General features: G+C 54.4%; 1 protein-coding gene across 4 annotated transcripts in view; it reads right to left on the reverse strand.

Moving 5' to 3' along the window:
- COL11A2 (collagen type XI alpha 2 chain) overlaps positions 1 to 13567 on the reverse strand; it is a 29849-nt gene extending 16282 nt beyond the window's left edge. The window contains exons 1-18 of one of the 4 annotated variants that reach the window (XM_032462787.1): positions 12864 to 13567; positions 12405 to 12552; positions 9574 to 9723; positions 9227 to 9437; positions 8601 to 8763; positions 6988 to 7179; positions 6044 to 6121; positions 5337 to 5399; positions 4497 to 4676; positions 2318 to 2377; positions 2176 to 2217; positions 1881 to 1943; positions 1479 to 1553; positions 904 to 990; positions 586 to 642; positions 368 to 421; positions 222 to 275; positions 61 to 114 (exon numbers count right to left, since the gene is read on the reverse strand). In XM_032462787.1, the coding sequence (XP_032318678.1) occupies positions 61 to 114; positions 222 to 275; positions 368 to 421; positions 586 to 642; positions 904 to 990; positions 1479 to 1553; positions 1881 to 1943; positions 2176 to 2217; positions 2318 to 2377; positions 4497 to 4676; positions 5337 to 5399; positions 6044 to 6121; positions 6988 to 7179; positions 8601 to 8763; positions 9227 to 9437; positions 9574 to 9723; positions 12405 to 12486 (1665 nt within the window). In that variant the 5' untranslated portion in view covers positions 12487 to 12552; positions 12864 to 13567. Of the gene's footprint in view, positions 1 to 60; positions 115 to 221; positions 276 to 367; positions 422 to 585; positions 643 to 903; positions 991 to 1478; positions 1554 to 1880; positions 1944 to 2175; positions 2218 to 2317; positions 2378 to 3358; positions 3458 to 4496; positions 4677 to 5336; positions 5400 to 6043; positions 6122 to 6987; positions 7180 to 8600; positions 8764 to 9226; positions 9438 to 9573; positions 9724 to 12404; positions 12712 to 12863 lie in introns of those variants that run through there. The other 3 variants (XM_032462788.1, XM_032462789.1, XM_032462790.1) reach the window with 3 other exon arrangements.
- Between the last annotated feature and the right edge of the window lie 78 nt (positions 13568 to 13645).

Genomic DNA, 13645 nt, shown 5'->3' on the forward strand with positions numbered 1-13645 from the left:
TGAATGAGCTCAGGTGGGGCTGGGAGCTACGGGCATCAGAGAGGGGCCCAAGCCTGTTACCTTCACTCCAGGTTCTCCAGGCATCCCTCGGGCTCCATCAGCACCCGCTCGGCCCTGGGGGTGCAGGGGAAGTGTCAGAGAAAGCAGGGGCACAGCGCTCTACACCCCGTGCCCCATCTCCCATCTTCTACCCACACCCACCCTACCCCTGGGTCACTTACCCTTCGCCCAGCCTTTCCGGGAGGGCCTGTGAGGCCCTGAGGTCCTCTGGGACCCTGTGAGGCAGAGGTTGGGGGCAGAGTTAGTGGGCATAGACAGAGGAGGCGGCACTGGGCTGGGGGTCATGTGGGTGGGTGGGGGGTGTCACCTGAGGTCCTAGGTCTCCAGATTCTCCTTTCAGGCCAGGGCTCCCAGGTTGTCCCTGTGAGAGAGAAGAGAGGGTGGCTATGCCGAAGGACACACCCATCAGTGGCCTCAAAGCCCTCCCCCAAAGGAGCAAAATAACCTTCAACTTGGTCCCTTTCCAGAACTATCCATAGCCCCCCCACATAAAGGATCCCCTGTCTCAGCACCCCACTCACTCACCAAGGGTCCAGGGCGGCCTGTGTATCCCATGGGGCCAGGGGGTCCACGGAGTGCCAGCTAGGGGGCCAGGGAGACAGCAGAGCTGAGGCAGAGGCAGCTGGAGAGCCCCCAACCCCAGTTCACCTTCCAAATTCACTCTCACACTCCTAGTCTTCATTCCACTGCCCCATATGCTCCCAAACCTCCCTCTCAGCCCCAGACAGATCCAGACCTTCCTCTGCCCTATGTTCACCCCAGCCTACACTTCCACCCTCTCCTAGAGTCTTCCCTTTCCCACCACGCCCCTCCCTCCACCAAGATCCCTTCCACCCTACACACCCGTGCCTGCTGCAGAATTGCCTGGGCCTGAGCCTCCTGGGCCGCCACCACGGGGCCCTTGTCACCCCCGCCACTGCCAAACCGGAACTGTGAGGCAAGGAGAAAAGACCCAGGTTCTTCCAGGAAATCCGTTTGATCGTCCCAGCCAGAGGTGTTGTTCAGCATTTGTGCCCCATCTCCCAGGTTCTGGGACACTATCTCCCCCATGCACTCCTCCAGCATCTCCCATGGGTCCCAGATAATCATTTAGAAGCTTTCAGAAACTCAAGTCCTGTCCTCTTCCCCCACTCTGGCTTCTGCTTCTCAAAAGACTCTTCTTTGGTTCTAGACCCCCTGAAATTTAGTATTTTCTGCCCAATTCTAGATGATCCAAGTTTGGTTCTAGAAGATCTATATTTGGTTCTAGGTCATCTAATGAGGCCCTAAACATTCTACCTCCAAGATCAAACTCTTCGGGCAGATGGCCTTTAGAAACTCCTCCTTAGCTTTCCTGACCTTGTGGTTCTTGGTGACACAACACAATTCCCCTGCTCTCCCCCCCGTTCACCCCATTCCAGAACTCAGAAGACACTCACTGGGAGCATAAAGGCTGTGCCGGGAGGGCCAGGGGCCCCATCTGATCCAGGGAGCCCTGCTCGGCCGGGGGGACCCTGGAGGAAGGAGAGATGAGGATAGGGTGACAGATAGGGGGTTGTTAGGGTCCTGGCATCATTTTGAAACCCTCCTCAACAGAATAAATGTAGACCTCAGATCTTTCCCGAGCTTTCCCCACACCCCCATGGAGAAAAATGATGGTGAGACATCAGACTACTCCCCTCCCCAACCAGAGTCTGCCCTCTTCTCTGGGTGCTGGGGGGCACAACAGCCCCTCACTCATTAATCAGCCAGATAATGAGAAATTACTGAGCATGGTACCCGCACTGGGTACTAGTGGCTCCTCTGCAGACCTCCCCACCACACACAGGACGCTGTCATACCCTCTCGCCAGGGTCTCCAACTGGGCCTGGATTGCCTTGTATGCCAGGGGGACCAGTCAATCCCTGAAGAACAAAAGAAGAGGGGATAGGGTGTGGGCACTCAGATAGAAGACAGTTATGTGATTGAGGGGTGGTCTCTACAGAAGAGATCTGGGAATCTGGGAAGCTTTGATTGGAAGGATGTTCCGGGGTTCTAAGAAGAAGGCCTGGGCATATGTGGGGAAGGTACAGATGAATGTGTAGGCATCGTCTCTGTGAAAAGAATGGAGGCAAATGGGTCACAGCTAGAACTCACCGCAGGGCCTTCTGGACCAGGGGGCCCCTCCACCAGCATGCCCTGTGGAGTCAAAGGTTAAAAGTGAGAGGCTATAGGGCTAGCACCCCCACCTCCTTCCCTTCTTCCCACTGCCCTCCGCTCAGTGACCAGGGTGACTTACAGGTTCCAGCACTGCAGGCTCCCCCTTCTCTCCCTTCAGCCCCCGGGGTCCACGGGCAGCCTGAGGGAGACACACATGTAACCCCCAGTGGGGCCTGTGAGCAGCCAGGACACTAGCACTGCCCCCACCCCAGTGGCAGTCTCAGGTCCTCTAGAGACCTCTCTGACCCTACCTCCAAGTCCCCCAGCCCTCCCCTAAGACTCCATCTTCACAGACCTCCCAGGTCTAGCAAGGGAGACCTCAGGGCTCTCCAGCCCCCAATTCCCAGCCCCACCTCAGCAAACACAATCTCCTCATCTCCCTGAGAACCTCTCAAGAATGTCCCCAGACACTTCCTGGGATTCCAAACTCCCCAACCCTCCAAACCCTCTTCTGGAGGACTATACCTTATCCCCCAAACTCCCTCTGACCCCAGGAATCCTTATCACCTTAAGAAACCATAGCTTCCTCACCTTCAACTCACCAAATAAGAATCTCTCTAAGACTGTGGATAGAGTTTTACTTGGGTTTGGGGGAGCTCGTGCATCCATATGAGAATCTGTCATAATCTATGGAAACTTTCTCCAGAAAAGAAAAAGTGTATGCCCTTATGCAAAAAATTTTCTTTAGAATTTCAAGGAGTTCACAAGTAAAACTCCCCAGAGGTTAAACATTCATACTCTAAGTAGATGTGGAGAGCAGTCCCCGCTGATATCCCAAAATTAGACCTCATAACTGTTTTTTTGGAAAATACAGCTCTTGGGCTCAGTTACTCAAGTCCCAGAGCAGAGCCCCTCAAGTCCTCCCAGTTCCTCTCCCATCAAGGATGCTACACCCTTCTTCTGGCCCTCATGTATACTTCAAGCCCACCAGTAGCCTCTCTTCCACTCAGATGCCCACCCCCAAATCTGGAGCCAGAACCAAGATAAGGACAAAGAGAAGGGAGGATATCCTCCAGCACCTCCCACTCTTCAACAAAGACCTTCAAAATGCCCCCCTCTACCTCCATCCTGACCAAACAATAATGATCAGTTTCCAAACTCTCCCATATCCCACACTGACCCTAGATTTCCAGAAAGCAGCAGAGGGTCAGAGGTGGCAATATTAGAGAAGGGAAGGTGGGCTGAGTCAGCAGGGTAGAGGTGGCAGCTCCAACTGCAAGGCAGGCAAAAGATGAAATGAAATAGACAGGAAATATACCCACTGATAGGGAGTGGTTGAAAACATGGGACACAATTAAGGGAGACAGAACAAAGAGACAAACATTTGGAAGCAAGAATGATACCAGGGCCAAGAAAAATTAAACATGGCCAAGATGGCTAGAAAATGAACCGGATAAACAGGAAGTGGTTGGACAGACAGGAAGCAATCAAGAAAAGAGGATCCAGGAAGTGGACCTTCAATAACAACATGGTGACCATGACCAAGAGAGAAAAGAAATTCACAAAGCAGACAGAAAGTGCTTCTTGGAAATGGATTATGACAATTAAAGGCAATTCTTCCAGCAAACACAAATATCAAGGCTAGTACACACAGGAAGTGGCCATGATAAATATCTAGGCCCACAATGGAAACTTTATGATTTGGATGACCTGAGACACATAGGAAGTGGCTTATTATCAAAGTATAGGACAGCATGAAAAACTAGAGCTGAAACACAAATAATAAGTCCCTTCCAGTCCCATCTGATCCAGTCACCAGGATGGATGCCATGGCTGGAGAAGACAGGAGGGGGCAGACAGAAAGTGGCCTGTAGGTTAGAAAATCTGACAGAAGAAGTTACATTGTCTGGCAGCAACATGGATAAGAAATTGTTTTGACCAAGAAGAAATGATGGAGACAGACTGAAAATGGACACAAGGTAGGGGCTTATTGACCAAAAATTTTATTAAATCTAGTTTGATTGAGACAAGAAGTGTCCAAGAAAGACAGGAAGTGGCCATAGAATAAAACAACAACAACAAAACCAACTGCCCTGGACAGAAGGATCCATAAGGAGTCAGGGTAAGTAAGTCACTGGGCAAGGGAAGGCAGGAAGTAATATTTTCAAGCAACAGACACATCTTATGTGAATAGAAAATGGCAAACCACCAATGGGAAGTAGTTCACAGACAACAGACAATAAACAAAAAACAATAGGAAGCAATTCTGGTAGCTCCCACTGGAGGTCAAGAATGGAAGAGGAGCTCCTTTCACTTACGGCTCCTGAGTGGGCTGTCTCCGCAGAGAGGGCAGGGCCAAGCTCCGTCTCCTCACGATAATCGTCCCCATAGCCATAGGTGTAATCGTAGGGCCCTGCTGGGGGGTCTGTGCCACCCTCCCCATATTCCTCTGTCAGGAACCTGTCGGCTGTGGAGGGGACCTGGAGATCTGTCTGCTCCTTCCCGGGGATGGGGAGATAGGGGGTAGACAGGGGCATTAGGGCCCAGAGGAGGTTTTCCCTGGACCCCAGAGTGTGACAACTCCAGCCCAAAGGATTCTGAGGGTAACTCGGACAGGAGTTTTCCTCCCAAGAAGAGCAAGGGGAGCAGTTGTATAGAAGGGGGTTGGCCATCAAAGACCCCAAATGAGGAGGGGTGTCCAGAAAACGGGCCCGGGTGGAAGGAATGATGGGTAAGAAGAAAATGGCCGGAGGGCTGGACATGAATGGACAGCCCATGGACATAATCAGAGACAAAAGAGCCCAGGAATGACTAAAGAAATGGATGGAAAGACAGGGAGAAGAGAAAAAGTGACACATTGGACAGAAAATGGCTCCTGGGAACCAAAAGTAAACCCACTTGACACTAACAGGGAGAGGAGGTTACTCCAGAATCAAAGAATCCTGGCAGGAGACATGGACACGGAATAAAAATGGCTGTACTGAGGGGGACAAACAGACCAATAGGTCTTGAGTGACCACACAGAAGGTCATACATGGACATGACAAAGAGCCCTCCGGCCAGAGGAGGGGCTAATTCATCAAGACGCAAGGGGCAAGGGAAGTGGGTCATAGACACCCACAGCCCCCAGCTGGGATGAGGGAGGGGGATGGAGTTACCTCCTCAGGGGGTGGCGAGGGGCTTGACTCCAGGATTCCTTCCTCTCCACCTGGGGTGGGGTCCTAACCCGAAGTGAGGGGGGAAAAGAGTAGCATGGGGTGGCAAGGAAGGAGAGAGGTTAGCAGAAAGGGAGGCAAAGCAGCACCTCGTCCCCCCTGAGGGCTGTGTCTGTCTGTGCTGGGGGGTGGGGGAAATCACAGATCTTGCAGCCCCTTTGGAAGGGGGACAGACTGGGGAGAGTGAATCTCCAAGGCCATAGAGGTTTGGGGGCAGAGATCTGGATACCCCAGCTCTACCTGCCGGTAACTGCTGCCTCTGGTCCTGGGGGGGCCCCGGGCAGTGGGGGGAGCTGCCCGCCGAGCTGGGTGCCGGGAGAGGGGAGGCTGGCCCCGGGCCGGGCTAGAACCTCCAATTCGAGAGGACCTCCGGCCTGGTGAGGGGGATGCCTGCCGGGCCGCTGACCTCTTGGCAGGTGGGGTAGGCTTTCGGGGAGGGGTCCGACGCCCCCTGTGGGGAGGGGGAGCCCTGTGGCTGGGGCTTGGAGGCCACTGCAGCAGAGAGACATGGGATGGGGCAGTGAGGAAACATCCATGATCTAAATATCAGGTGGCTCTCCCCACACCTTCGGAGGGGAGGAAGACATCACAGGTGTTTGCAAGGGGTGGTGGGAGGAATGGAAGAAAGGAAGGGGGTCCCTCAAGTTTACCTGATAATCAGGGGTTGTCCCCGCAGTCATCACATCATAATAGGGGGGCTCGTAGTCATAGTAGAGAGACTCAATAGACTGGGGTTAGGGAAGGGGCAGAGGAATAGGTGGGGAGGAGGGGAGGGTTGGGGGAGGAAGGATGGGGGGGAGATGAGGAAGTGGTGTGGAAGTTGGGGATGAAAGGAGGGGCAGGGATCAGGAGAAAGATGGGGAGGGGTGAGAAAGGGGTGGGATTGGGTCCCGCATGTGGGACAGAAGTAGACATGATTAAGAGATTGACCCTCCAATCTTCAGACCACTGACCCCCGATCGTATCTGCCACCCAACTGCCGAGATTCCACCCAGTCTGGGTCTCCCTTCCCCTCCCCCCACCACAGCCCCTTATCCTGCACCTCCACATGCAAGGGGCCAGAGACTCGGCCCCCACATCCACACTTGCACAGACCCACTCCTCCTTTGGGATTTCCTCTACTGCCTACTCCTTCCCCGTTTCTCCTCCTAAGTCTTACCATTTCAGCTTCTTCCTCCCTGCTTCTGTCTCTCCCCTCCTCTGCTCTCCCATCCTCCATCCCCAAGTCTTACTCCCACCCTCCACTGTATCCCAATCTCTTAATTCAAGGAAGGCATGGAAAACCCAAGGACACAGTTCCAGGAAGACTAGCAGAGGAGACATAAGGAGGGGACACAGTTCCCAGCCACGAATTCTTTATAATGACTCTTTTTATTTTTAAATGAAAATAAAAAGGTTGATGAATGAGGACTGGGAGGAGGGGGTTGTGATGAGAATAGAGGGGATGTTTGGGGAGGGGCAAAAAGGAGGGGAGAACAGGAGCCCAAAATAGGATGGGGAGCTCTGGAACATTGGGGGAATTCCCCTGGGGAGATGTGAGGGTGTCACCCCCCCTGGGGTGTACTGCAGGTTGGGGTTGGCGCAGCTCCCTCACCTGCTGCTGGGGTTCCTGGTTTTGCGGCCTATGAAGTCTTGATGGTTGCTGCTTCGGAGATCTCTGGGATCTGTGAGACTGTTGTTTCTGAGGTCTCTCTCTCCAACCCCTCTCACACTCCAGCTCCTTCTGTTCACACGAATCGTAGGCAGCTTGCACCCCCGGGACAATGACAAGTTCCTGGACATCACCCTACAAAGACAAGAGGAAGGAACAGCAATGGAGAAGGGCAGAGAGGGCTTTAGAAAGACAAAGGGTATAGTCTGGGACACAGGGTAGGAGGCCAATCTAAGGTAAGACGATATAATGGAGAAGGTCATTATCAACCTTCCCACATGCACAGTTCTTTGCAGTTTTCAAAGGATCTTCTCATTCATAATCCCTTCACAACAACTGGGAAAGTCAGTAGGACAAGGATCTTTATGCCCATTTTCCAAACACATTCCATCCATAAAAGTTGAAAGAGGTAATGACTGACCCAAAGTCACTCAAAGTGGTACAGTCAGAACTAGAGTTCAAGCCTTCCAACTCTAAGTTCAACTCTTGGCCTATCCCCTGCCCCTGTGGTAATGCATGAGCCTTTTTTCAGAGGCTTCTGGAGACCGTGGTCCAACCTTAGTTGCAGAGTTTCTGGTTTCCAATGGCAGTAACAGTGAGAATTCTCAGGACCTTTGGAAATGGCGGAGGGGGGAGCCATGTCTGACTTCCCGTGGCATTTATTTGTGCCCACACATGGTGCTTAGCACACCCTGCATAGTGTTGTAGTTTGGGGATACTGTCTCATCTCTAGAGTGGAACTGGGAGCTCCTTGGGATGATAGAGACCTTATACTATTCTTCTGTGTTCTCCTTGGCACTGGGCCAGCAGGTATTCAGAAAACACTGACTGGCTGGGTGGGTGGATGGATGGATAGATAGATGGGTGAGTAGGTGGGTGAATGGGGGCTCAAATGCATGACTGAATGGGAGAGTTGATGGATGGTGAATGAATGAATGTATCCATGGGTGGATTGGTGGGTACATAAATGGGTGGTACAGTGTAGACAGAAACAGATTAGATGGATGGAATTGAATAAATGGCTGGATGGAGAGTAGGTGGGTGAGGAGATGGGTGGGTAAATGGGTGGCTGGATGCATACATGGGTAGATGGAGTGGGTGGGTGGATGGATGAGTGAATAGGTGCATGGATGGGTTAATGGATGGAAGTATAAATGGATAGGTAGGTGATTTAAAGGAAGGGAACGGCTGAGCAAGGGAAAAATGCGCGGGTGGGAGGATACAAGCCTGAATGCTTGAGTAGGTGGGTGAGTGTGTAAATGGATGGAAGGGCGAATGGATGGGTGGAAAGATAAATCCATTGAAGGGATGGATGGATGGGTGGATTAATGAAAACTGAGTGACAGAATAAGTGGCTGTGGACAATCCTGCCATATAAGTGGGCACTTAGTTTTCCTATAGAAAAAAATTAGCCCTGCGAATAAGAAATGGAAATAGAAATTTAGGAGAGGAAAAAGTGAAGGGTTAGGGCATAGGAAGATGGAGTACTGAGGTCAGAAGGGGAGTGGACACAAGATACAGGAGAAATCACGCCTTGCTCTCATTGCTCTGCTTACCTCAAAGACTTCTTCATCCAAGATACGAGCACCAAAGATTATCACTCCAAGGGTATCCAATACTGGTTGAGCATTTCGGGGGAGGGGCCGGGTGACTCGTTTCTTGCAGTCAATTATGAGGGTGACAGACTGGCCCTTCACAGCCACAGCCACACGGTGCCACCTGGTCATGGGGTATGGTGTGCCGGGGGGAGAGGTTCAAGTGACTGACTGAAGAGGGGAAGTCAAGGGGGCTGGGGAGCAACTGATGGAAGGGTTGACAAGCCAATGATAACAAGAATAGCAATCACAGTAGCCACCATTTATCGAGTGCTTATGATGCACCAGAAACCATGCAACAGTTTTATCCTTTGATTCTCACAATTCTATCATCTCTATTTTTCAAACTGAGACTCAGAAAAGTCAAGTAACACACCCAAGACACAAGGTAGTACTACAGGCAAGGATTTAAACTCTAAAGTCCAAACTGGGGGCTAGAAGTGACTGAAGTTTGGGCAATGGGTGAGTTGTGGCCCAAAGAATTGGCAGGGGTTCCTAGATTAAGGAGTGAGGGTTCTGGGGGTGAGGGCCAGAGGGGAGCTCCTGAAAGAATAGGCCAGATGGACCAGAAGAGCAAACTGACTTACTTGCCATCTGCTAGGCTGAGGCCTCGGAAGACAGGCTGAGCTGGAGGCTGAGGCCGGCCGGTCTGGTCCTCATATAAGAAGCGGACAGGTCGGCCAAGCTCCAGGCCCAGCTGTCGGACACCCTGGGCACTGTAGAGTGTCAACAGGGGAGCCTGGAGGCCAGGGCGCGTCCGGACGGTAGTCAGCAAAGAGAAATCTTTCGGAAAGCCTCCTGGTACCCGAGAGAGACACACACAGATGGAGTGAGAAGCAAAACGAGCCATAAACCCCTTCCCTTCTGGTGTCTAATCCCAGACCCCACCTGGTGACCTCCCCCAGCTCTCCCTGCTCCAGCAGGTCACCCATACCTGGGAAGAGCTGGCGGGTGGGTGCACTGAGCTGGGAAGGTCGGGACACTCGGTAGGCCACATCAGATGGACAGATGCCTCTCGCCTTCCGGACACCATCAGGGAGGGAGGGGAATCTCAGGGCCCGAAGCAAGTCCACAGGGGGCGCACCTGGGAGAATCCACGATGATCAGGGGAAGGGACACACTCTCAGGAGGACCCAAATAGGGGACATTTGGGGTCAAGAGCTCAGCTTCCTGGGGCTCAGCCTCCCTGGAAGACAAGTCACCTCTCCCTGACTTGCTCCTGAACAGGGACTGAATGGATGGAAAACAAGAAACACCTGGCAAAGGGCAGCACTGACCCTGTATTCAGCTCCACGCCCAGGACTGCCCCCCTCTCTCCCAGCCTCTGTCCCCCTCCCTCTCCCTCTGTCTTTCAGCCTATGAATCTCTATTTTCTCTCTTAATCTCTCTCTCAACTCTCCACCTGTCTCCCCTTCTCTCTCTTACTCTGTCACTCTTATTCTCCGTCTCGTACCTGTTGGTGTTTCTCTCTCCCTGACCCTCCTGTCTTCCTCTATGTCCCTCACATCTTTTCCTTTCCCCGTCTTTCTCCCTCTCTCACTCCCTTTCCATATCTGTTGGTGTCTGGGTCTCTGGCCTCTGTCCCACGTCTCCAGCACAAACAACATCTGGGCAAACAATCATTCTGGGCACAGGAGGTACAGGGGTGCCATCAGGGAGGGAGCAGAGAGGCGGCTTTATGGGGAATGGGGCTTCAAGCTGCTGCAGTTCCAGTGTCTGGGCATGCAGAGGAAGGAGATACAAGAAAGAGCCACCCCAGGAGCCTGTGCCCCTGGCTGGTGAGATGGGCTGGGGGGCGGGGGCGGGTGAGGAGCCTGAAGCTGCCACGCGGAGCCGGAGCAGGTCCAGGGCCCAGAGCCACACATCTGTGGATCCCATCAGAGTCTTTGCCCAAAATCCGGGCAAGCTCCCCACACCTGGAACTCCAACACTGCCCCACCACCCCCACAACCCACAATCCAAAGATTCAAGACTCAGGCCATCAGCCCTATTCACCTTGAACTCAGCTTCCGAAGAGTTCAAACTCCCAGAAAAACAAAGGTCACCTCTCCCTCATTTGCTCCCCCAATACACATACTTCTCACACCATCAGCTCCAGATTGGAAAAATCCCAAAGAAAGTTCCAGCAAAACTTTCATAAAAGTGTCGGGCAGGGCAGGGGCCAGGGTGATCAGGAGAGTGGAGCTGGGTGGGGTGGGTGAGGTGGGGCGGGCAGGCAGAGAAAAGGCCCTTTGAGTCCAGAAGCCGGGAAACCACGGCCTTGCCCCCTCCCACCCCCCTGCCCTAGCCTGGCCCCCGCGTGTGGCAGCTCCGCAAACACCAACACACAAGGGCCGCTTTGAGAGACGAAGGGTAAGTGAGACAGAGACACAGAGACTCACAGAGACCCCAGGCCAAGGAGACCTCAGAGGCCCCCATCCTCCACCAAACCCCAGGAGAGTGCAGTTCCATCCTATAGACAACCTACCCACACGTCTGCCCACCCATCTTCCCTCTTCAAGCCACATATGTGGCCCACTGTCTCTGGCCTCAATCTGCCCCAGTATCCCCACTGGTTGCCCTATCACCCCTGCACCACTGTACCTCTGGCCCCCGAAATGCCCCATTCTTTACTGTTATGAATTCCACACTAATTCAGCCCCATTTTTTTTACTCTTATGAATCCCACACTAACCCATTTTCCTATAGAGTCCCACCTCTACCCACTCAGCCCTAAAGTAAGAGACAGTCATCTCAGCCATCTCCCTGCCTCAGTGCTAAAGGGTCCCTTTTCTCCCTAAAAAAGACTCTTAGAATCTACAGACAATCCACTTCAATTTTCTATCCCTAAGCCTCATGCTCCTCCTATCTGGAAAGTTCTTCCTTCTGTAATCTAATCTAAATCCTTTATGCTGTTATTCTGACCATTTTCCCCCCAGAACAGAGAAGTGAATAATCATGTTATATGCAAATCAGCATGGAGTGGGGGGCCTTACTCCAGCCTGCCTGATACGTAGGTACTCCCAGCCCCTTCCTCTCCGATGATGTCAAACCCCCTTTCCTAGGAGAAAGGACTTCTAGATGCTGGGGGAAAGAAGAAAAGATTGGGATTGTGGACACTAGGGACCCAGGGGAGCCGGGCAGGCCTGAGGGGGAGGGGGAGGGTAGGAATGCAAAGAGTTGGCTCCTGCCTCAGACACCTGATCCTGGCCTGTCCAGCGGCCGTCCTGTTGGCAGCCAGCCCCAGTGCTCCCCAGAGCCAGCCGCGTGGCAGCATCGAGGGCACAGGGAGGGGGAAGGGGTTCCTGTCAGGGAAGCCAATGGGACAAATAGTCTAGGCATCCTTTCTTTCTCTACTTGCTAGGCTCTGCTCTGACCCACAGATGCTCCCCTCTTACTCCAGAGATACAGGCAGAAAGACCAGAAGACATATATGCACCCCTCACCCATCAACACTGGCATCTATCCCCGACTCCAGCACAGGCTGGACCACCTTGGCCCAGCCAGAGGACCCCAGCATCCAGCCCCACTGACGGGCTCTCAGGTGATCCTCCACCTTTCAGCCTTACCTGCCCTCCCCTAGTCACTTCAAGGAGAGAAAGAGATCCTCACCCTGACTCCAAGAAACACGGATGTCCTGCTCTCCAGCCTGGACTCTTGACTCCCCAAATGCCAGTCTGGGATTCAGAAGCTTCCCCCCTCCCCAGGCATCAGCTGTCCCCTGCCCCGGAGGTACTCGGAGCTCCAGCCTGATTCCGAGGACCCAGGCGTTGGGATTCCCCTTACCTGCCCAGGCCCGAGCCGCGCTCAGCCCCAGCACCAGCGGTACTAGCAGGAGGAGACGATGGCAGCGGCTGCACCGCTCCATAGCTGGCGCCCCGAACGCCAGGTCCCAGGGACCCAGGGGCAGCTGGAGGCGCTGGATGCCCCGAAGCTGTCAAGAGAGAAGGATCAGGCTCCGACGCCGGGGTCCCGGGGAAGTCAGAGGCTGTCGGTTGGCGACAGCTCTCAGTGGCCCAGCTCCATGCAGTCAGACGCCGTCGGGGGCCCGGCGCTGCTCCCTCCTCGGTGGCCGCCGCTCCTGTGTGTCCCCGGCCACCCCAGCGGCCAGAGCCCCCACCTCGCTCCCGCCCCCGGCCCAGCCCCCGCCTCCAGGAGCCCGCCCACAGCCACCGAGGGGAAACCCCACCCTTGATCTCCACCTGGTTGGGGGGGGGGCGTGAATGGGAACTCTCCCTCACTGACCCTAGGACTACTCGCTTCTGCTTCTTGAAGGGACTCAATGGTCTGTACCCTAGGATTCTCTTTTCGGGAACCCCAATATCTCTTTCCCAGTCTTTTTCTTTTGGGGGAACCCAAATGTCCAGTCACAACACCCCTCCCCCGTTCCTCCTCCTTGGGGGCCCAGAACCCCCGTTCAGCAGAGTCCTGGGCGGGGTTTAGGATACAGTGGGAGGGGAGAGGCGGGTCTGGGGGTCGCTACCTCGCCCCCACCCCATCGGGTCTCCATAATTATTTCCCCTCGCCCCGCCCGGTGTAATTACAGAGCCCGGCCTGGGGCAGGGGTATTTATAGACAAGGCTATAGATAGCGACTAGAGACCTGCAACTCGACGGCCACTGGGAGCGAGGGGGGTGGCGAGGAGGGAGGGTGGTTAGAGGGGAGGCCAGAGACTGGACAGACCCACAAACAGGCTAATCCAGTCCAAGGAGATGAAAATGGGGGACGACGTAAAGGCGTCCGGGAGCCCAGGTGGAAAGGCACCCAGTGGAGAGGTGAAGGGGGCCGTCGACGCTAGTTGGCAGAGCCCCGGGAAACGGGGTCACTCGGGGACGAGGCCGCCTACAGGCGGGCAACGCCTGAGGAGGCCGTGGCGTTCAGCGCCCAGTGCGCCCCCACGAACGGGCACGGCGCCGGGTCTGCCCGGAGCCCGCGGCGCGGCCGGAGGGAAGACCAGAGCGAGCCGAGGCGCCGCCGCCCGCTGGCGCTTAGGAGGGCGCAGGCGAACAAGGCGCCTTTGAAAGAGC

Source organism: Camelus ferus, chromosome 20, assembly GCF_009834535.1.
Source record: "Camelus ferus isolate YT-003-E chromosome 20, BCGSAC_Cfer_1.0, whole genome shotgun sequence".
Classification (NCBI taxonomy): Eukaryota; Metazoa; Chordata; class Mammalia; order Artiodactyla; family Camelidae; genus Camelus; species Camelus ferus.